This window comes from Conger conger, chromosome 3, assembly GCF_963514075.1.
Source record: "Conger conger chromosome 3, fConCon1.1, whole genome shotgun sequence".
Classification (NCBI taxonomy): Eukaryota; Metazoa; Chordata; class Actinopteri; order Anguilliformes; family Congridae; genus Conger; species Conger conger.
In genome coordinates, this window is record NC_083762.1 from 35810410 (window position 1) to 35834243 (window position 23834).

The 23834-nt window shown below is 40.4% G+C and overlaps 1 protein-coding gene across 1 annotated transcript in view; it reads right to left on the bottom strand.

The window, feature by feature from the left end:
• Positions 1-23373, bottom strand: part of sh3rf2 (SH3 domain containing ring finger 2) — a 35841-nt gene extending 12468 nt beyond the window's left edge. Inside the window, exons 1-6 of the mRNA XM_061236933.1 lie at positions 23263-23373; positions 21973-22380; positions 16020-16289; positions 14046-14141; positions 10025-10273; positions 49-191 (exon numbers count right to left, since the gene is read on the bottom strand). Of these exons, the coding sequence (XP_061092917.1) occupies positions 49-191; positions 10025-10273; positions 14046-14141; positions 16020-16289; positions 21973-22335 (1121 nt within the window). The 5' untranslated portion in view covers positions 22336-22380; positions 23263-23373. The remainder of the gene's footprint in view (positions 1-48; positions 192-10024; positions 10274-14045; positions 14142-16019; positions 16290-21972; positions 22381-23262) is intronic.
• Positions 23374-23834: the final 461 nt, after the last annotated feature.

Sequence of the window (23834 nt, forward strand, 5' to 3'; positions counted from 1 at the left end):
CACCAAATAAATGCCCACCCCAGTATAGCATAGCATAGCAGGACTTACACGCTGATGGAAAGCCGTTGGTTGGAGGAGTGCTTGCTTTCCATGGAAGCTGAATGGGACTTGGGGTTCAGAAGTGCCATGGCAAAGTTGGATGACACCGGGTCGCCGTTAGGTTTTCTCTCAGCCGGAACCACAACAGACCCCTAAAACAGAGCAAAAACCCCACACGCAAACATTAAAGATCAACACGATAGTGCCTGGTATGTGATCTGCTCAGGTCAAGTTCAATTTCAAATTTCAATTGTCTTCCTGTGCTGTCGTACAAGGAAATTGTTCCAAACAAAACTAAGATCAAGTATCATTTTCTGAAGAATTTGCAATATACACAATTACAACCTCTAGGGGCAAAACATAGCTATTGAAGCTGCTTTGGAGTCATACATCTGAATGCCCCTATGCCAGCCTTTATAAAGTAGGCAGAACATTATAAATGTCTTTAACTATCCAAATATCCTTCAGTGCACAGAAAACTGTCTTGGCCAATCAAAAACAACGCTAAAAGTGAATTAATATGAAAATCCCAAGTTCGTAAAAATGTAACATTTATAAATGATTTAAAAAAAAGAAAAGTAAATGTTCTGAACTGAAAATGAAAACACTGAACTTTTTATTCTGAAGTCATTTATATTCTGAAGTAAGTTTTATTCTGAAGTAACTTTATTCTGAAGTAACTTTATTCTGAAGTAACAGCTTCAGTCTGAAGTAACTGAAGTAATTCTGAAGTGGCTATTCTGTATGGTGTTGACAACCATGGGTTCCTCTAAACAGTTGTCCAAGGATGTCAGAATGAGGATGGTTCATTTCCACCAAGAAGAAAAAGGCTACACTCTCACAATGCTTCCAACTGCCTGTTTCCACTGTCAGAAACATTAGAAGATGGAAGATAATTGGAACAGTTTAAGTCAACGCAAGGTCTGGAAGACTAAGAAAATGTTCAGATAGAACGGCCTGAGACCAGGTGAGGAATGCTCAGAAGAACCACCACAGCACTGCAAAAGAGTTGGACAACAATACAACGTACTTACTTTAAACAACAAAGACCAACATGGCAGCTAAGGTCACTGTTCATGACTCTACAATAATAGACAACCTGGGCAAAAATGGGATTTGCGGGAGATTAGGGTGAAAACCTCTGCTAACCAAGAGAAATATCAATGCTCATCTCACATTGCAAAAAAAACCTGGATGAACCCCAAGCCTATTGGGATAATGTTCTATGGACAAATGACTCAAAAGTGTAACTTTCTGGATGACACGTCCCATTATGTCTGGTGTAAAACAAATACAGTATTTCACAGTAAGAACATCAAACCAACAGTCAAACATGGCGGAGGTAGTGTTATGATGTGGGGATGTTTTGCTGCCTCAGGACCTGGATAACCTGCCCATTTTTAAAGGAATCATAAATTCTTAAGTCTTAATGTCCAGACTGTGAGCTGAAGCTGAAGCATAATTGTGTTACACAGCAAGACAATGATCCAAAAACCAAAAGCAAGTCCACATCTAAATGCCTGAGAATAAACAAAATTATAGTTTTGGAGTGGCGTGGTCAAAGCCCTTTGTCTAATCAACATTTTTTCAAAACATCTGAAACAATACCTTCATGGCACTACTCACAACATACTCCTACACAGCTACACAGCCACAGCACTATATCACTACTGCACAGTTCCCTAATGATAAAACTTGACTGCTGCCCCACAGTCAATTACACATTCATTGCTTTTGATTTAATAAACAGCCCAAGTACACATTGGCACCACAAAGACATGATTCATGTTCTGCCTTCATCTCATAAACATGTCCTTTCACCTTCCAAGGAAATTTAGCCAATCCAGAAAGCAGGCTTAGAGTCTTTCAGCTGCTATTTGAAAGGGCTACTTAGTCACAGAGGAACAAAAGTGCAAATCACCAAAACGTCTCAAGATCTCACATCTGGACTGACCAAAGGAGAACATACCTTGTTAACCAGGTTAAAAGGGTTGATTGGGTGTGGTTGTACATTCTTTTACCAAAAACTGGAACAATACACAACAAACACAAATATAGCAACTGATACTGTATATCAGTGAAGAAGGTGTGTTTCAATAACCTGCCCTGTCAGGAACTCTAAACCCTGTGACTCATGATACCTTCATGCAAGTAGTGCCAAGTCGTCTTACTGTGGGAAAAAGTGTCTCATTAGGCAGTTTGTTTCTTGTGGTACTCAGTGGACATCCGCCAGCACACAGCATGTTTGTATTAACATTTGTGTGGCGGCCGGGCTCGGTTTGTGGGAAGGAAGCAGGGAAATCCGAGGAACACGCCTACTGGTTAAGTAGGCACACACCTGGACAGTGTTAGAAATCAGTCCAGGAGTTTGGGGCAGAGTGAGCTGAAAAGCTTTTGTTATTATTCGATTTGTCTTTTATTTTAGTTTATTATTTTCTATCCCGATCCCGTGAGGGTGACGAACAAAGCCAGTTATTATTTTTTCTAAAGCTAGGTGGCCATTTGGCACATCAACCTGTCTAAAAGAGCCACCATGTTACAGTATCCAGCTAAAATCTGACTCTCACCTTGCCAGAGCAAGGTGGCTTTTTGGCACAGCTAGCTAGGTTGCGTATCCACCTAGTTCAAGTACCGAAGCTAGCGGTCTAAAAAGCAAAACAAAACAAATGTGAATTTTTTTTTTTTTAGGGTGAGAATTCTTTGTCCATGAACTATAGAGGACTTAGTTGATTACTTTTCATCTAAAAAGGGAGGGGGCGGGGCTATGAATAAAGGAGGATGTGATTCCGAAACGCATCACCAAAAATTAATGTAAATACTAGTGGTGGCTGGTGGCCATTTACCTGGGTGGGGCCCCTTATACACATGCACGCACACATGCAGGCACACAGACAAACACCAGTACTCACGTCCAACCTGTATAATTACAAAGGAAAGACAAAGCAATGCCAATATTAAAATATTTCTGTATATAGAACAATGAAAAACAAGAAAATAGTAAACATGTTGTCCCAATTTGTCTACTTGATGCCTAATGTTGGCAGTATCTAATAGAAATATATCAGGTTAGGATGATGCCACTGTTTGCTTCCCTGTCAGAAAAACTTGTAATAAAAGGAAACATGCTCACGAGTTGTGGATGATAACATTTTATATTGTATTGGCTATATCCTAAACTAAGCTACATGTAGCAACAATAACAACCAAAGTATTTTTTTAAAACAAGCTAGCTAGGATAGGTTACTTTGCGAGTTAACTGGTTAAATCTTGGCAGCACACAGTAGCTGGCATCTTGCTTCTATAAACCAATTATGCTCTATAAGCTAAAGATTATGGTCGATAAGCCAACGATGAAGGCAGGCAATATTCAGCCATTTCGGATGGCTAAATTAAAGAAATGAGTATTTAAACATGAATAAATAAATGACTTCCCATACTTGCTACATCTGTGATGGAGACAAACGGTTCCAGACTGCTGCTAGCATTAGAATCGCAGTCTCCGCTATAGCAAAGGCTCTCTGGGCTTCTGGGAATAGCATATCTATGGCCCAGGGATGCAAAAAAAGGGCACCCCTCCGGGTTTCTGGCAGCAGCCAATCACCATGGCAAAAATACGTCACTCGAAACAGAAAACACGCCCCTCCAATTAAATGTAGAGGTGTGCCAAGCCAAAACTGACAGTAAATTGGCAAAATGTAGGAGCCAATGTGATAAAACGGATATTTTTATTAAAACATTTATATTCAAATATTGGGCAGCACGGATGGTGCAGTGGGTAGCACTGCTCCCTCACAGCAAGGAGGTCCTGGGTTCGAATCCCCGTCGGCCGGGGCCTCTCTGTGCGGAGTTTGCATGTTCTGGGTACTCCGGTTTCCTCCCACAGTCCAAAGACATGCAGGTTAGGCTGATTGGAGAGTCTAAATTGCCCGTAGGTATGAGTGTGCGAGTGAATGGTGTGTGTGCCCTGCGATGGACTGGCGACCTGTCCAGGGTGTATTCCTGCCTTTCGCCCAATGTATGCTGGGATAGGCTCCAGCCCCCCTGCGACCCTGTTCAGGATAAGCAGGTTCAGATAATGGATGGATGGATGGATTCAAATATTTGTATTATTTTTTTTCTCACTGACAGATTGGGTTTTCCCACTGACAGGTGGGGGGGTGGGCCGGTGTCCCTATTGAGCGGCCACCACTGGTAATTACCTTCAAATTAAATGGGGACAGTCTGCACTTTAACCTCACATTTATTGTTTCATTTCAAATTCAATGTGCTGTCCAGTCATGAGTGCATACGTAATGTAAAGTAGAGTAGACATTTATCTGTGCTGATACACCTTGATGGAGAGCAGGCTGATGTTAGCATTAGGGTTGATGAACTTAATTTCCTGACTTTTGAGGCTTTCAGCAAATGCGAACAAATTTCACTTAAAACATTGTTTTTTGTGATTAATATTGATAAATAGTGCCAGACCTGCTCAAAAACAATCCCAGATCAGTGAGTACCAAAGCACTAATGAAAATGCTAGGAACCAATACACAGTACCGTACATCCAGACAGCATCCAAAACAAGCCCAAGAAGAGAACATAAAACCATACAATTGGTACATTGTAAAATAGGAGTGATGGTGGTTATGGATAGGAGGGGAACCAAGATGCAGTCCAGTGTTCAATCTGTATTCAAACAAGGCCAATGATTCTGTTGCCCTGAACACTGCTGGATTAAGGGAGGCTCTGCACATTTCCCAATGCAAGGCTGGGGTAGTGAAATATGTCCAAAGATGAACACTAAAAATAAATCTGTAAAGTGCAAGGAACTGCCCTATGGGCAGGTCAGATGTTGGGGCAGATTCACTTTTTCTACTGAACTGCTGCCTGGAAATCAGTGCGCCAGCAAGCTGCTGATGTGAACTGCTCAGTCAAGAGGAATGAGCATTACAGCAGATGCGAGGCGGACAGTTACGTAACTGCCATATGAGTCATGGGCATGTGAAAGAGCCCCAGTGCCCATAATTCCCTTCCCTCACTGACCCCTATGAAAATGACGCAGGGAAAATGTTGTCGTCAAGCAAACAATCACAGAAATAAAGGCCATTTTAGGTCTAAAAATTACACCAAGTATCTTCTCTGGTCTAATGGTAGTCTGCAGAGAGTAAAGTAGGGTGGCTGTAACTCAAAAACATAGCAAATGACAGTGGGATTTCGACAGAATGGAGCCAGATTATTAGGTCCCTCTTTTGGATGAACATTCATCAACTGACTGACGATGTCCATTTACTGGGACATGCAACTGCTGCTGATTTCATTTTCATACGGTTTCTTTAGAACTACACCACTGCTAACATAGTTTTCATACACCTCTTTATAAGCACAATAGGACCACTAGTGTCATATTAGCTCATCCCCTCACTAGGATTGCATAATTGCTGATGATACTGTATTTTAGCACATCCCCTCACGAGGACTGCATAATTGCTGATGATACTGTATTTTAGCACATCCCCACACTAGGACTGCAAAACTGCTGATGATACTGTATTTTAGCACATCCCCACAGTAGGACTGCACAACTGCTGATGATACTGTATTTTAGCACATCCCCACACTAGGAGTGCACAATTCCTATGGCATTTTAACACATCCCTCATTAGGACTGCGTAAGTGCTTATGCCATTTCTACATTTTCAATCCTTATTTTGGCTATCAGCATGTTTAGGCATTGTCATTGCAGCTTAAAGTGGTCTTCATTACAAGGTTATTTCCATGAAAGCATCATTTACACATTGGCATGCACAACTCACAATGTCAGAAAATCTGGATAAAAATACACACCCAACCTTTGTTTGATTTTGGCAGAGGGTGAAAAGACTTTGAAAAGCAGCTCATCCAGAAACGTTTTGCACTGATCCACAGCAGGAAGTCCAGTTCTAAAGTGCTTAGACTTTGTATAATCGTTTTTAAATGGCATCCTGAACAGGGCAGGTCCTAAACAGGGCTCTCTTCTCCTGTGTCCTGTCAGATGCCAGGTCTGACTTGTCCATGCATGCACAGAAGAAGAGCCTTTCTACCATCTCATACCCGAGACTTGCCCAATCAGGCACAGAGGTTTCCTTTGGGTTCCAAACTATGCTTCTACAATTGTGTATTACGGGCAGGAAGGTATCAGAAGTAGCTACCTTATCTCTTTTGAGTCAAAAGAAAAACCTGATCTGCTTCTAAAATAAACCCCAATGTCAGCCTTGGCTTTTTAGCAAGATACTGAAAGTGGGGCTTAAATGTACGACAATCATCAAACAGGAATCCAAGGTATTTATAGGCTGATACTATCTCTATTTGTCTTGCATCATATGTAATTGCGGTAAAGTCAGAAGATTCTCCTTATCCTTTGAGAATATCATCAATTTAGTTTTAACTGACATGGCAGCACAGCAGTAAATTATCATCTGCAAAAAAAAGGAAATTTGCAGCAGATACATTTTGACCCATGTTGTTAATAGACACTCTGTGACCACTTTATTAGGGAGACCTATACCGCAGCTTGTTAATGCAAATATTTTATTCGCCAATCATATGGCAGCAACTAAACAAGAAATAGTGAAGAGGTTCAGCTGTTTTTAAGACCAAATGTGAGAATGGGGAAAAAAATTATTTTGATCATGGAATGATTTTTTTGTGCCAGACAGGGTTTTTAAGTATCTCAGATCTCCTGGAGCTTTCAGAGAATGGTGCAAAAAACATCCAGTGAGCAGCCTTTCAAAACTGGTTGTTAATGAGATCAGATAATGAGATAATGAGGCCAGAGGTGAAGGGCTAAACTGGTCAAAGCTGACAAGAAAGTGACAGTAACACAAATAACCACACATTACAACAGTGGTATGTAGAAGAGCATATCTGAACACACAACACATCAAACCTCTCAGTGGATAGGCTACAGCAGCAGTCTAAAAAATAAGTCAAATCTAATAAAGTGCTCACTGAGTGTAGATATAGATAATAAACAGGAGGGGGCCCAGGACTGAGCCCAGAGGGACCCTATTAAGGGTAGCCAACCTATCAGACAACTAAACACAGTTTACACAGCTTTTAAACCAACTAACACATTTGTCATGGCCAAAAATATCAAAAGCCTTGGATAGGTCAATAAAAAGAGGTACACAGTACTCTTTCTTATCTAAGGCATCAATTCTGTCACTCAACTTTATTTGCTGCAGTAATAGTACCGTGTTGAAACATTGATACAATTTTCACCCAAATAGAATTAATACATTACATTACATTATTGGCAATTTGGCAGACACTCTTATCCAGAGCAACGTACAGTTGATTAGACTAAGCAGAAGACAATCCTCCCCTGGAGCAATGCAGGGTCAAGGGCCTTGCTCAAGGACCCAACGGCTGTGCAGATCTTATTGTGGTACACCGGGATTAGAACCACCGACCTTGTGTGTCCCAGTCATTTACCTTAACCACTACGCTACAGGCTGCCCCTAAAATGTTAACTAAAACAATTCAACATTTTGGATCTGTCTGAAATAGTTTCAAAATATATATAGTAATGCTAAATGGTTGGCATTTATATCGCGCCTTTATCAAAATTGATGCTCATTCACCCATTCATACAAACACTAACGGTGATTGGCTACCATGCAAGGCACCAACCACCAATGGTAGTCTGCAGAGAGTAAAGTAGGGTGGCTGTAACTCAAAAACATAGCAAATGACAGTGGGATTTCGACAGAATGGAGCCAGATTATTAGGTCCCTCTTTTGGATGAACATTTATCAACTGACTGACGATGTCCATTTACTGGGACATGCAACTGCTGCTGATTTCATTTTCATACGGTTTCTTTAGAACTACACCACTGCTAACATAGTTTTCATACACCTCTTTATAAGCACAATAGGACCGCTAGTGTCATATTAGCACATCCCGTCACTAGGATTGCATAATTGCTGATGATACTGTATTTTAGCACATCCCCTCACAAGGACTGCATAATTGCTAATGATACTGTATTTTAGCACATCCCCACACTAGGACTGCAAAACTGCTGATGATACTGTATTTTAGCACATCCCCAAAGTAGGACTGCACAACTGCTGATGATACTGTATTTTAGCACATCCCCACACTAGGAGTGCACAATTCCTATGGCATTTTAACACATCCCTCATTAGGACTGCGTAAGTGCTTATGCCATTTCTACATTTTCAATCCTTATTTTGGCTATCGGCATGTTTAGGCATTGTCATTGCAGCTTAAAGTGGTAGTTTCAAAATACATATAGTAATGCTAAATGGTTGGCATTTATATCGCGCCTTTATCAAAATTGATGCTCATTCACCCATTATACAAACACTAACGGTGATTGGCTACCATGCAAGGCACCAACCGATGCAAATACGATTTGCAGACATATCAGATCCAATTGCTTTCTAAAATTTGTAAGAGTTATTAAGTTTTCCTGTAGTGACCTTAGACTGCGCTGTTTTAATGACAGATCCATTTGATTCTTAAGCACCTAAATCAATTCAGAATGAGTTTTCCTGGCATGAGCCCATACTAATCTTTTCAATGAGAGAAATGAAGTATTTGCTAAAGTAAAGTAGATCATGTAAAAAAAACCTTGCTCTGTAAAATCTTTAAAATGTAGGGTTTTTTATTTTATAAACCAGGGCTTTGTTTTAGGAACCTTTGTGTTTCGTATCATAGCAATAACACAAGTTAATAAGTTAATCATTTGCGTCAAATTCATTGTGTCACAATAGGCCTTAAAATCATCTGAGACCGGCTTTAACAAATCCCAGTTCAGATCACCTATGATAACAATATTGTTGTACTAACATCTTTGCATAAGATCTGTTAATGCCCTTACGTCTCAGTCAGGGCTGACAGGGGTAACAGCCAGTCACTCATATTTCATATAATCGCTCATCTTGCAACCTTCCTGCCATTTACGCAATGATGTCAGTCCATAATAATTGACCGTTACTGCCCAGTATTACACACCATAATGGGATTTCATTTCATTTGGGGAACCCATTTGGCACATTAAGTACCCAAAGTATTTTGTGACTGTATATTTCTTTAGTAGTTTAAGAAAGTGGTGTCCCAGTTCACAGTTATATTATACATAACAGATAACCTTTTTTCTCCTTCTGAAATAGCAGCTGAATTTCACCACAGAAAAAAAGTGAAATTTGATAAGCAACTTCAAATGGCCTCACATAATCTCTCCATTTGGTGTGAAATCTAAGCCCTGACTCTGAGGTGTATTTTGCATTGTCAATTCCACGAGACCTGCTGCACACGTGCACATAAAAGCACCTGCTAAATACCAGAAATTCATTGTAACAATCCCTGGTAACCTTTCATTAACCTCAGCTACTAGGAGTATCTGGTCTGGTGTGACTTGAAAAGCAGAATATGTGGAAAGGTTCTTCAGCTGGGAAATATAAGCTCAGTTTTGGGGTTGGGGGAGTGGTTTGTAGGGGCAGGCTGAGGGTAGCTCACTGAATAACACTGGGATTATCTAGAATATATTCTCCTCTTGCAATTCCTCAGAGCATCAGGTAACATGATTCTAAGTGAATTAAATTAAATGATACAGAAGGTCTGACTGACAGGGAATTTACATTCTCACAGAGTCTTACAGGGCATTTACACTGTAACACTGTCCCAACAGATGGGGTATGCACACCATCACACGTTATACTTTGACATACTAGGATAAAGTAAGTCACATTCATAGTTCTGTAAAAGCTTAACAGAACCACCTGGAGAGAAATTATCACCAGCCATGATTAATCTATAAATATTGTCGTTGCAAAAAAACAAAACAATCCCTCAGTCAGCCACAATACCAGGAATGCTTTATAAGAACCTTTCATTCTGTGCCAACTGCACTTCATTCAACCTCAGAAAGGCAAAACAAATGAACAGGGGACCCCAGCAGGTCAGTCCCTCCCCCCTCCCAGACTGCGCTCACCTGAGGCAGGGCGCTGCTGTTGCCCTCGCTGCCAAACTCCCCCACCCGGGGCACCACAGTCAGGTTGCTGGAGCCAAGAAAGACAGGGAGGCTGATGTCCGTGGGGCCCTGGGCTGGGTGGCTGGGATAGCTGAGGGGGCCTGGAGCACTGGGCATCGGGGGGCACAGTCTGCCACCACTCCCGCTCCGCGTCTGGGGGATCCCGTTTCCCTTGCGTTTGTCCAGGAGTTTGACGGCAGCAGAGTTGGGCTGTGTGAGAAAAGCACAGTGTCGCTTGTTGCTACTGGAGGCTGACAAATGTGCTGCGTTATCCCTCTCTCTCTCTCTCGCTCTCACACTCTCTCGCTCCCTCCCTCTCTCTGTCTCTCCGTATCTTCGAGCAGATGTGCTTACAGGAAATGATTACATCACTGCTAAGCGGTGCCTGGAAATGATAATCATTGCGATCGGTTTGTTCACCGTTAACTCCATAATTTAGCAAAGTATGACATCACATTCTAGAAATTTACATCATTGCTAACAAGAAGAAAATTGTTTCTTGCTAGTGTTAGCTGATTAGCTTGTGTTAAATTAGCTGGCTTATCACCTTGCCCTTCTCATTTCATGCTCACTCTCTCAGTTGCAGTCCACTCAGTCCGAAGAACTTGCACAATGCTTTAACAGGTCTGAAAGTTGTACATTGACAGTTTCATGCTTTGAACATTTTGAAAATTCACATAAGTTCTAAGTAAGTGACTAAGGCTGTGACAGTTCCAACAGTTTGCTCAAGGATATGACGGCAGTGCACTGACTGCAAATTTGTACCCACGAACAAAGCAGCCACTGACGTCAGGGCCCACAGGTCCCAAATCAACACAAAGCGGTGCCTGGAAATGATAATCATAGGGATTGGCTTGTTCACTGTGAACCCCATCATGTAGCAGTGTGACATCACATTCTAGATAGTTCCACAGCTTAGGAACAAGAAAAAAAAGACCTGACTAGATGGTGCCTTAATACCTGTATGCCCACCAGTGCCTGCGCTCAGCAGACTCAGCCAGGCTACCAGCGGTGAGTGCAGAGTGAGTCACACAAAATGCCCTCATAAGATGGAAGCACTTACCCACAATACCCACATTTTCCTGCCCTGCAGAACACAATGGAAATCTCATTCACAAGAAATGCAAATTATCAAACAAATTTCCGTAACCCGGAGGAAAAGTTTGTCACAGTCCCAAAAACTGAAGGGAAAATGAGAAACATAGCAGATACAATCCCCTGCTTTTGCTTCTTGGTTGAATAATGGTGAATAAATGTGGTCAGGTAACAGTTATTGCACATATCAAAGAATATCAAAGAATATTTTCAAAGGTTGAAGCAGTAGCGTAAGTTTAATTTAAAAACATCAAAGCGTCATGGAAAAAACTTATAATACCACTCAAAATTCAGGGAAAGTCCATAGAAAAATGTTTTAAAGAAACCGAGATGGCAAAAGATATTTTCTTTTTAATGATGCAGTGGTGCAAAAAAGACACCCCAGCGCAAGATGCATAAAGAAAAACATTACAGGACAGACTGTAGTAGTAGTAGTAGTAGTAGTAGTAGAGTAGTGTAGTAGTACTGATGATGGTCCTTTGACCAAAACCTTTACGCTGTCTGTCTTTTCCTTTCTTAATGCACCATGCACTGGGGCAGCACTTTTATGTATTAATATAACCAATAAATTATAAAAGAATAACTAAAATCTCAAATCTAAAGTCTGCACACATCCATATTTTACAGAACAAACAAAATAGACATCTTCAATTCTGGACAGCATATCCTTTCTGCAGGCTTGTCACGATAGCCAATGGAATATCTCATTTTCTGAAGGCAGGATATTACAAATTTACAGGAATTCCATTGTGTTCTGACAAAAGCAAAGTATCTGTGCCATAATAAGCCCACAACAATAACACAATACATTTATAGTATGCCCTCAAACAGGCAGAAAAGCCAACAATAACAAACACGAATAACTAGTCAACATACAAGACAGCACCTAGTGATCACACTATAGCTACATTGCCACAACGGCCAAGAAAAATGTGTTTTGAATCTAGCTTAGCCTGCCATTGACAGGAGGTTGTGGAGGAGGTAGCTAATTCTGAATGCATTGTATACACTGCTTGTCTTCAGGGACCGACAAGCCAGTGTTTGAGTTTGAGACTGTAAACGCTTAAAGTCCCTGTGCTCTAATAGATAATAACATTACAGCTTCAAACGATAAAATAAATGTGAGGTATTGCCCGGGGTATATCAGGAAGCATGATTACTGAGCTAGCTAGAAAGGTTCACAGAGTAAAACCTGTTCTGTGTCTTACTTACTTTGTACCTATATTACCCACACTGTCTTCGCTTTTTGAGTTTGAGGGCCGTATTTTCCGGAACCATCTTCGCATGCTGCATTGGCGCAGTCACAGGCGAGGTGCATGCCACACTGGGTGAGGTGTGGCTTTTGAATGACGGCATTTTCGTAAGGTGAAGTGAAGGGCACACTCATCAAGGTGCATGGCGCAGGTGTATTATCAGTGGGTGTGGTGCACCTTCATTCACTCATATCCAATCAAATTAACTCTTTTCATTACCATTAAGATCCATTTATACTGCGCAGGTTATACTGGCAATTTCCATAGTCACAATTAATAGTCTACAAAATGTGAGGTAAATAAGACAGATGTTTCTCAAAAGTTATTTTGCAGCAGGTACAGACTTCCACTGAATTGTTTAAAAAATTTAGCAACTAACCAATCTCATAAATTAGATAAATCCGAATTTCTACGTATTTTCTCGTCAGAATTTCAATAAAACATTGCCTAAACGTTTATTATGGGCCAATTTTGATTCCCCATTAAACCTACAGCGCAATAGTTTAAACACACTATTCTATAAGAAATAGCCTATCTTACTAAACAAAGTAATACCAGGGAAAATCATAACACAGGCTATCAAGCTATTCACAGCAGTGAATCACTCGGTATGTTGATCAAACAAAATACAAAAATAATGTACAATTAAATTAATTCATTCATATGAATTATATGGCTTACTAAACTGAAGTCAATCAATTTTCTTTGGAAAACCCAAATATTTGAGGCCATACTGCCAGTAGGCGATATTGTAGCTATCTTTTTTAACTACTGGTACGTAAATAACATGAAAAGTTGTGTTATGCCATTCTTCCCGATACGGACGGGTGTAAGAAAAAGAACGAAATACAGTACTACTCCAGGGATCGCAGTCTACAATGAGAACAGCCACAAACAATTAAAAACCAAAATAAAATCAGGAATTCAAATTATAAAGAAGAATGAACAATAAATACAATGTAGCCGATGCAGTTTCTTGGTTGTGGGATTTAGCTATATCCAAGACAAAATGAATAGCATACAATCTGCAAAAACTGTTAATTGGCTTTTGAGTGACTGACCATGCACACATTGCATGCGAAAGCCCCGAAATGAGCAATATACCATAAATTGGGCTGCGACTTGCTCCTTAGACCTGGGTTGAGAGGGTGGTTGGCGAAAGGGTGAAATGCGGATCTGTCTGACCTGAAAATCGCAATAAGCTACACCAAAATGGCAATGCGCTGCTCAGTCTTGACTGACACACCCCGAGCAGTGGCTCTCCTCCCACACGCATTGCGATAAGCTGTTTGTGCATTATTTTCTACAACCAATGATCTCTATTGACATATCAAACATTTCTTATTTTCATATTGATGAAAAGTTCTATCGAGGTATAGTGTATATCGTTATCGTTTTATGGTCCAGCCCTAGTTTCAAGTCAACCTCGCACCATAAAGAACAGTAATGAATGCTGTCCATTAATACAGCTATAATATGGCAAGCTTCATAGTTTAAATGCATCTAGACTCACTTGATAATGGGGAAAAATGTAGAAAGATAAACATTAACGTGCAAATTAAGCTACCAGCTTTGGCTACAGTGCAACGTAGAGTGTGTTTGCACAAATGTACAATGAGCAGAGAAAGACTTACTTCTGTAAACTGGAGAGGAAAAATTCCAACTTTTTCTCCCAACTTCCCTTCAACCCAGTTCTCATCCACTCGTCTTATCACTGAGATGATGTCTCCCTGCAAGACAACATTTGGAAGAAAGAAGACAAGATGTCCGTGAATCCCTGAAGAGCACTAGGCTATACCATGACAATGACCACTCTCTCCACTCCAAAAATCTGAAATTATTATTTTTTTTAATGGCAATTAGGCTATCATCTGACTTACAGTGTACAATTTAAATGAAACTACTTTAATGGGCCAAAATAAAGTTTGAAAATGCAATTCCATTTTTGTCAGTAGGCAAAATAAATAAGTAATAAATAAATAAGATACAACCCCTTGCGGTCATGTGCAGTGTCGGTTACAAGGTTAACCATTTTGAAATGTGATGGTAACCATTTACAAAAACTGATAATTTGCCACATCCCTACCTACCACCTGTCTTTCAAGAGATACCGCAGATTCTCTCTCACCCGTTTTGAATTGCTCCTTCAACCACATTCTAGCATGGTTTCTCCCTAGACTGTCACAATTCATTATCATTTTTGAGGACGACAGAACAGAGATGAATGCTTAATAAGCCTGTATACAGTACTGTAGATGTGAACTGCCAGGCCTCTGGCCTCACTATTCACTTCTGCAAACTCAAATACAGTTATAGCCAATCGGAGGCTCTCTCATCCTCACGATTCACCTCAAGCTGAACTACACACTATTCCAGCCAACATTTAACTCCACATTAACTTCTCCTACCCATCTTGCACCTTGTGATGCAATTGCATTTTCAGTGTTGAGCACAACCTTTCTGAACTCACCACAAGCATCAATATTCAAGAGAAATTAAACCGGTCATGTTAGATTAGAATTGCATAAATACAGTGTAATATTTATTGTGGTTTCTGGCCAGAGCACAGCATATAAATGATAGTACCATCAGCAGAGTACATGTTTGGCCTGATCCTGGCTGGGGGGCTGATACGATTGTAAACTTCAAATACAGACTTGAGTCTCCTGCCAACCTCTGCTCTCTGTCAGGGGTGATGAATCAGTATGTGTATAGCTAGATAACCAACACATACAGTGGGGTCCAAAAGTCTGAGACCACATTGAAAATCAGGATTTTTTTCAAGTAGTCCTAGAAATAAGGGTTTAGGATTTAGAAAAATGTAAAATGAATTACATTTACTACTCAAAGAGCAAGGAGTGCTGCACAATCCACAATCACCTGACCTTAACCCCACTGAGCATTTATGGGGGCACTTGAAGACTGACTAAATTCAAGCATTCAGTAGAATCACAGGATGCTCGTCGTTGATTTGCCTCTGATTTGCCACAATTTTAGATTTTGAGTCACATGGCTTCACAGGTGTTTAGAATTGCTCAGGTGTGATTAATTGCCACCTTAATGCAGGTATAAGAGAGCTCTCAGAACCGAGCATTTCAAACTCGATGATTGTGTTACCACTGTCTTCCATGAACATTTAAAAATTTAAAGTTGAAATGTCTTTAAAAAGTTTTTTTTTTAATCTACATTTTGATCAGAAAAGGGGAGTTTCCTCCATTCAGATTTTGAAGAAATAATGCTAAGATTTGACTTGAAGGCTGCATTACTATAGAGGATGGAAGTAGAATAGCTAAAAGACTGGATCCATAATAGTGGCCCCATTCTTTGCAGAAGAAAAACTGCACACAGAAAAGAGCAATCACTCTTATCATATTCACAGGTAACTCATAGCACTCACCCCCTGGCATTCACAGGTAACGCACACCGAGTGGCACATATTAATTTCACTGAATATCATTGAAAAAAGGGTCATCATAGGTATTATTACACTTTTAAAAATTAATCCTGTAGAAAAGGAGCAGATGTGAATATTCCTTTGTTAAGAGTACTATGATAAATACTTGTATTTGATTTATACTGAGGCAGTGGTAACCTGAATAGTTGCATACCTTAAAGAATGTTAGGCAGTCCTTGACTTCCTCCTGGTTTTTGTCCTGTGTATCAAAGTCATAGAGAGCCCGGCAAAGGGGCAGAGGCTGGGGCAATTGGTTGACAACCTGCACCATGTTGGCCGGGACCAGCCCACTGCTGCCATTGGCCTCTCCATGGTACCAGTTCTCATCAACCCTCCGGCGCAAGATGATGACGTCACCAGATTTTATGTTGAGTTCACCTGGAACATTTCCTCTGTAATTCCCCAGGGCTCGGGCCCATGGGACCTAAACAGAAAGGCAGCAGTCAGTTTTCACTTTTCTGGAGATAATAAAGTCAAGTAAGTCAAGGATAATCAACTGGTACCTCATGGCCAAAATTATATTTTACCAGCTATTAACCCTTTCAGTCTGAGTATAAATAGTTTTACTGAAACAGAAGTACTCATTAACAGACTAGTAGATTCTAGAGGGGTCATCCTGAATTGAATGATCAATCCAATGATGTTTTGTGTCACAATGGTGTAGCAACTCTCGGTGCGACTGAGAACAGAGCTTGACAACCTCACAGTATAAAAGTTGATTTCATCGTGGAGCTTGGGATTGTATTCATCGGTTGCATCGATGTAGCTGTTCTCAGTATAGCGTACAAAATAATATATTAAATGCAATATACGGTTGAAGTTATCATACATTGAACTGTACCATTACCGACTAGCACTGCAGTAAACTCCCTCTCCCACTCCTCCTCCCCCAGTGCGCTCAGGCATGCAAAACTGGAAAAACATAGGAGCCCATTCCGGACCTCAAAGACATCTGAGGCTTTTCAGATGTGTGTTTGTTTTTACTGTCACCAGTGCAGCAGCAGCGCAGAGCCGACCGAGTGCTTGTCCCAGTCCGCTCAGGCCTCATGGCGATAGGGGAATTCCACGAGAGGTGCACGTGAAATTGTTTAGCTGGCCATTATTCCTGCCCTGGTCTATTCCAATTATGGTCAGGTTAAGGTGTGAGAGTATTTAAGGGTCAATAATTACTGATGTGTGTCAATAGTTTAATGTCGTATTTCAACTGGGGTGCACAAAACACTTAACAGCACTAAATTATTTACAGTAAAACACAGTCATTTTATAGTTTGCTACAACTACTGTATGCTGTATGAGAATCAATTTTCACTGAACTGTGCAGCTCTTATTTATTGTGATGCTATAAGTTAGGTAAAATCTGATTTGTCCTTATTTGAGGATATCTATATCTAGGGAGGTTAGAATGTATACAATTCACATAATGATATATAATAAATGTGCATAATAAATGTAAGACTGCATGATTCATGGTCTGAACCACGACACCAGGTCACCTCTTCGGAAAGATGGTGAACATGCCCTGTCCAAGTATGACATGGCCAGTGAAGAGAGAATATATATTATTTTATAGTGGTCAGTTCAATAAGCCCCAATCCCCGAGTCCTACACTGCTCCCTCCAAGTGTTTTCAATCAGTTTACCACAATATCCAAAGACGACAGAGCTTAATTCATAACATGCAACAGTTCAGGAGCATGCCAGTGAGTCAGTAACTGATAATGAGGACCGTTATCTCTCTTAGGTCCAAACACATAACAGATAGATACACTGTGACACGGCCTGCATTCCCCACGTTGTGTGTCACAAATACAAGAATGGCATATCTTCCTTCATGTAGACATAGAAAGCTGAACTCATGTGCCCTCAAATTAACTTTACTCAGAGCCCAAACAAAGGAAATGATTACACAACCAAAATATTGTCAATACAGAGTACTTACATGGACTGCAAGTCTTAAAATAAACCCATTTGAATATTATATTTATGCATCTTCCACATTCATACCAAATTTTAATGGGACATCTCTTGTGCTTTGTTTTTTATCTCTGTACACTCCAAAATGCCTCCGCGATATTGCAGTACATTCTCCAAACCCACAATGAGCAAAATCACACTGAGATGGATTAATTACCCTTTGATAACACCCTTTATTGTTAAGGCAATAATAGCCCCTTAATTTTAACACTGTGATAACACCGCTTTAATGCCACTGTGATACAACACTCTCATTGTCACTCCGACCGTATTAATTATAAGTTTATTTCACAGATAATTTCAAATGAGCATTAATATTTAATATCCTGCTGCAGCCTTTCCCACATTGTGAGAACAGAAAGTATGACATAGTGTAGGCGCTGTTGGGAGCCGGTTCTGTTAAATACTGGACACACTTCACAGACTGTTAACAAATTCTTACCATGCCAGTGCTAACTCTGGACCACAAGACTTCAGAGCTGTGTATAATTAGTTGTTTCATCATCCAGGGAGGCAGGGTTCAACCAAACTTGTCAAGGAAAAGCTCCTACTCTCAACAATAAGGCACATGCTACCTTCCTCCAGCAGGTACAATCACCCCAGCTAATCAATAACAACTCAGCTGAACTGACCGAGAGCAAAGTGAAAAAAGCAATGGGTGGCACTGGCACAATACCCTTAGCAGCTCTCTTCTGAATTGATGAAGGATGCCATCTGTGAATGGCAGGGTATCCTATTCGTAGTGAGGACAGAAATTTGTTTTAAAAAGTATTGTTTATTCTCTGAGCTGGACAGTAATATGCACCTGAGAGTAGCATGAAAGTGATGTAGTTGCAATGCAAGCAGAATCTGTTCATCACAGGATATACAATAAAAGTAGCCAGAACTGGAGGACTATCTTTCACAGAATCCATTATGTTTGGTTCCAATCCAGATTCTGGCAACACACTAAGTTTACAAAGCTGGACAAAATAAATTCGGCACAGAACATTTCCTTATATCTTTTCCCCAAATGTCCAAATAGATACTGGACTCCTTAAAACAGGTTAAGTGTGCTTTTCACAGTGAGGTCCTCAAATGGAGCATACACAGACATGAGTCAGACACCAGAGCCATAGCACTTCATGTTGTGCTTTGAAATCACTGGAAAGTGAAGAGAAATGGTCATTATGCCTGACTGAATCCCTCCAAACGTGTATCGTACTATACAGTGCCATAGTTTTTAGTCCTACGCGATAGCGAGTTCATATTTTTGAGCCGTGGGTAGCTACGCTCGGCAGATTTCTAATGCTTTTTCCCGATAGGAATTTCTGCCAAAAATAAGGTCTGCAGTTAACATAAAGTGAAGAGAGTCTCACATTTTGTTCTACGAGTTACATTGGTTAAGAGAGCATGCCTATGTTCCCTCAGATCAGTACCTCCTCCCAGGCATGTAGTGGTAAGAGAGAGGTGGGTGAACTATGTCGAGTGCAGAGTTTACCCGCCTTGTTTCCCCTCATTGATGAATACAGTTGATGTGAAAATAGGTCATCACAATTTTCTCAAATTGACCCAACATAAAGACTGTGTTCAGCAGTGTTAATTTGGATGACAATAATTCATTTTGTTGATCATTTCTGTCATAGTGTTCATCAACAACATTTTTTTTCACTGACGAAAACGAGAGAAATAAATAAAAACGAATTCATGATGACAAAAACCATGACAAAATATATTGACACTTGGGGCTGAGGGAACATAGGGCTGACCCCTCGGTTACTATTCATAATAACTGTGTATTTTTAAGTGGTTATGTGCTTTAAAAAGGCAACAAAAAAGCAAGTTGCTAACAAGTCGTTACATTGAAATGACAACAACGGTCAAATACCTCCACTCAACTTTCATGCTAGCTCACCCGCATGCAACATTACCATTGTAGCTTCGATATAGATACCAAATTGAGATCCAAAATTCGACCTACTTATTCACTGACATGCAGAGAGCCATGCATTATACAGCATACATTATAAAACATGACAGACTCTGAGACTCTATGAGAAAATCCTAGAAAACATAATTATGTCGGTATGGACTATTCATCCCTGAACACAACGCATGCATGGCCAATTAATTTATTACAGACAAGTGAAAGTAGCATGGTGCCGCAAACAGCAAACAGCAAATTTTACGCGACAGAATCTTGGAACACCATGAACTTCAAACGGTCTTGTGGGTTTGTCTTTGAAAGATACTCAAACAACAGGCCATACTTCATCATTCAGGGGGGGACACGTTGGTATTCTGGGGCACTCAGCCCTACCATTTTCTTTGAATGACTCCCAAACTATGACACATCCCCAGGCAGCTACCAGTAAATTCTCTTGGCACTGGGTGAACAGTTCAGAAAAAGTCTGATTGGCAGAGATTACTTTTTGTCATTTCTGCTCGGTGACCTTCAGTTGGATCTCCCTTGATTAGATGAATAGGTGGGAGTTCCTGACTGCATGACGCACTGATAAGTATTTTGACAGGATAGCAGAGCTAGGGTTTCAGAATGTCCCCTTCTTACCTAACATGAGCTGTCAGGCATTCCAGCAGTCGTCAGTGCCTGCAGTGTGACCATTTACCTTGGAGTAGCCTACACAATTATTAATATTGGCATTAAGGCCAAATAAAACATAGGAATGAAATGCCTCACCAGAATACAATTTTTAAACGTGGCATTCACCCAGACAAAAAGCATAGGGATATCTTAGCCAATGCAAGCTGTAGGGTTTTTTACACTAATGCTAGTTATAATTTTTGTAAAGTGAATTAAATGTTACTTTGCTAGTTCTCCAAGCCCTTGCTTTTTAAAATGCCATAACCTTTCCAACTTATCTTGATTATACTATAGGATTACCTTGCAAATGGCTGGTGAAATTATTCTTGTTGTTAATTTAATTTAAATGTTAATTTAAATTCTTGCTCAGAAAGCTCTGAACCAGCTAACTTCTCATTTACTCTGGCAGGGTAGTGCAGAGAAAAAACGAGCAAGCAAGAAAAAGTAAGTACATTTAAAAATCTCTTGTCTAATCTCTCATAATTCTCATTTTAGAACAGCGGTACAATTTTTTTTTTTTTAACACAGCACAAAACTAAAAAAAACGTGCCGTTTTAAAAATCCTTTTTTTGTTCGAAAGATTGAAATGTGGCTTAGTATCACAATGTGTTTAGGTTATCCTAATTAAGTAACTAATTTTAAGATAAGACAAACTATGTGGTAGAAAAATCTAACACATTGACATTCCATATTGTTGTGTCCAATCCATCCTGTACAACTGTAAAACCACTACTAGTTGATGGTTGAAAACATTATTTTATTCATAACAAGATACTGGTACTGTAAGCTGTAACTTGGTTTTACATAAATATCAAAGTGGACTGACTCCTACAGTTGAGTGTGCCAATGGAATATGCTGACAGATTCTGAGTAATATACATAGTACTCCGATTTCCATGAGTGAATCATGCATTTTAAAATGCGGAAAAAATAATTGTTACAGAATGCAGCTTAAACCATTGTTTTACAAAAGGCCTGGAAGTTTTCCATTTTGACATAACTCAGCACCACAAACTTGGATATACACTGGATATACACACACGCTTACAAACAGAACATGTCTTTTAAAATGCTTTCTTTTTCATCTCAGACTTGCACAAATCATACATGTTCACTTTCCCTGACATACATTTTCTCACTCAATCTCCCCCTCTCTTCTGCAAACACACACATCGCCTCTTTCCCTCGCCCTTGCACACATAAACACACACATAGAACAACATTAAATTAAAACTCCTCAGTGGAGTGATGATGCAGTGGGGCTGTTAATGGCTAATTCATGTCCTTTTGCTTTGAACCTTTATGAAAAATAGATCCACTCTAAGTGCACTGCCAACTTGAAAAACAGGGCTTAAGGTCACGGAGAGGGTTTAACTTCCCCGTCTTTGTGTCTGCCAAGTATAAACATGCTCTCATGAGCAGAAGGTCTGCTGCTCCAAAGCTCCAACTTAAAGGAGATATTAATCTTCAAATCAAAGAGTGAAGACAAACAAGGGGTTATGCCTGGTGTACTCTTTACCACCACATAAAGATGAATTAGACAAGGTACTTGCCCCATCCAGAGCATTCCTGTGGCCGTGCATCTGCCTGCGTTGGGGGGATTGAGTATACTGGGCCTCTCTGGTTCTTCTTACAGACTGGTCCTGAGCAAGAGGCGCATTGTATGTCCCTGATCCAGGCCCCTGGTGGAGGCCCTCCAGGAGACGCACCAGCAGGAGGTTGGCAGGCAGCTCCTCGACTCCTGCAGGCGCAAGCGTGCGGCACTCCGGGCAGCGCAACTCGGAGTGTGACGACACCAACCTACGCAGACACGGTTTACAGAAGGTGTGCTGGCACGGTAGCACCTTGGCCGTCGCGTCCAACCGCTCCGAACACAGAGGGCACTCCAGAAAATCCAACAGGGCCAGCTCATCCATCCAGACCAGGGCAGAGACACCAGCCCTCACACTGAATATGCATTACTGAAAGGGAATAAGGTTCTTCTCAGCACGCTTCAATGCATGTTCCAACAGATTAGGAACAGTGGAATAGTAAATTGTGTTTTTGTAATTTCCTCTGAATCTCAATAATCATTTTATCAAGTTAACACATTTTAAATGTCCAATCTGCCATTCTAAAATACATACATACATACATACATACATACATACATACATACATACACATTTGACCTCCAAACAGGGCACACCATACAAATAATTCGTTTAATTAGACTAAACCATTTTCTTTCACTCCTCTGTCATGTCACCGACAACAGGACTGCTGTTGAGGTGCTGCTATTGTGTGGACTTTCTGCTTTTGCTAAACACACCTCGCGGCCTGGCTGCTCGGAATCTTGAGGAATGTGTCAGGCTACCTTTTCTTATACAACATTTACTCATCGATTTCATACATTGTTTTTGCGAAAGCTTTCTTGAAAAGTTGCAGCGGCGATTCCTGTAGCATAGTCCGACATAAACTATACGAAATAAGCTATACATTTTGACAAGGAATTACTCTTCACACCAGAGACAGGTGTCTCAAAAGCGTACCTGTAACACTAGGAAGTCAGCACCGCCGTGGCACAGTACTAAAAGAACATTACGTACTAGGTAAAAAAAAAAAACATTGGGAATACACGTTCACATTATGAAAACTCGAGTTCGCTCTTTACAGAACCAGAATTCACAAAGCTGCATGGTTTATGGCAAGGAAATAACCAAGCGAACTTATGTTTGCTAGCGAGCTAACTTGTAAGGAGACAAATACGGAAATACGATTGGATAAAGGACATTCGCTTTACTCAAATTAGCCAACAAATTTGTATGCAAGTACTGTTGAATAGTTTTAAATTCGGGACTAACCTTGACTCCCCGTCACAGGACAGATAATTCACTCGACCACAGACAAGACGGGTCCCAATACTCAACAGTTTGACAAGTATGCACTACGACTCACTCGTCGTGTCAATTTACATGTGAGACTTATTAACCCTTGAGAAGCTCGGGATCTTCCTAAAATGCGCGGACAACGCTGTGTAAATGTATACTTATGAATAACCAATAACAGCCTCGTAAAAAGGCTATATTTAATACATTTACGTTGCTCCTGAACATTGCAGTAGTTATAGGCTACTGTTGCTTTGTGTGCACATTCTGTATGGAACAAAGCTGATTTCAAAGGAGATTTCTAGATTAAATAAAAGTTACATAACTTCTTCATTATTACCCCACGCAAACAGCTGCAAGCAAATCTTTGTTTGAAATAGGTATTATTAAGCCTACTGTCCATATTTTGGATTTAGATTTAAATATGCCATCTTTGTACAGTATTACATTTTTGTTGTCAGTCTTAATCTTTGGCAGCCAAAAGCGCTGAGCTGACAGTGGTCTCTGTCTAAACTTTAGACTCTAAAGGGATAGCATTAGCCTTTTCG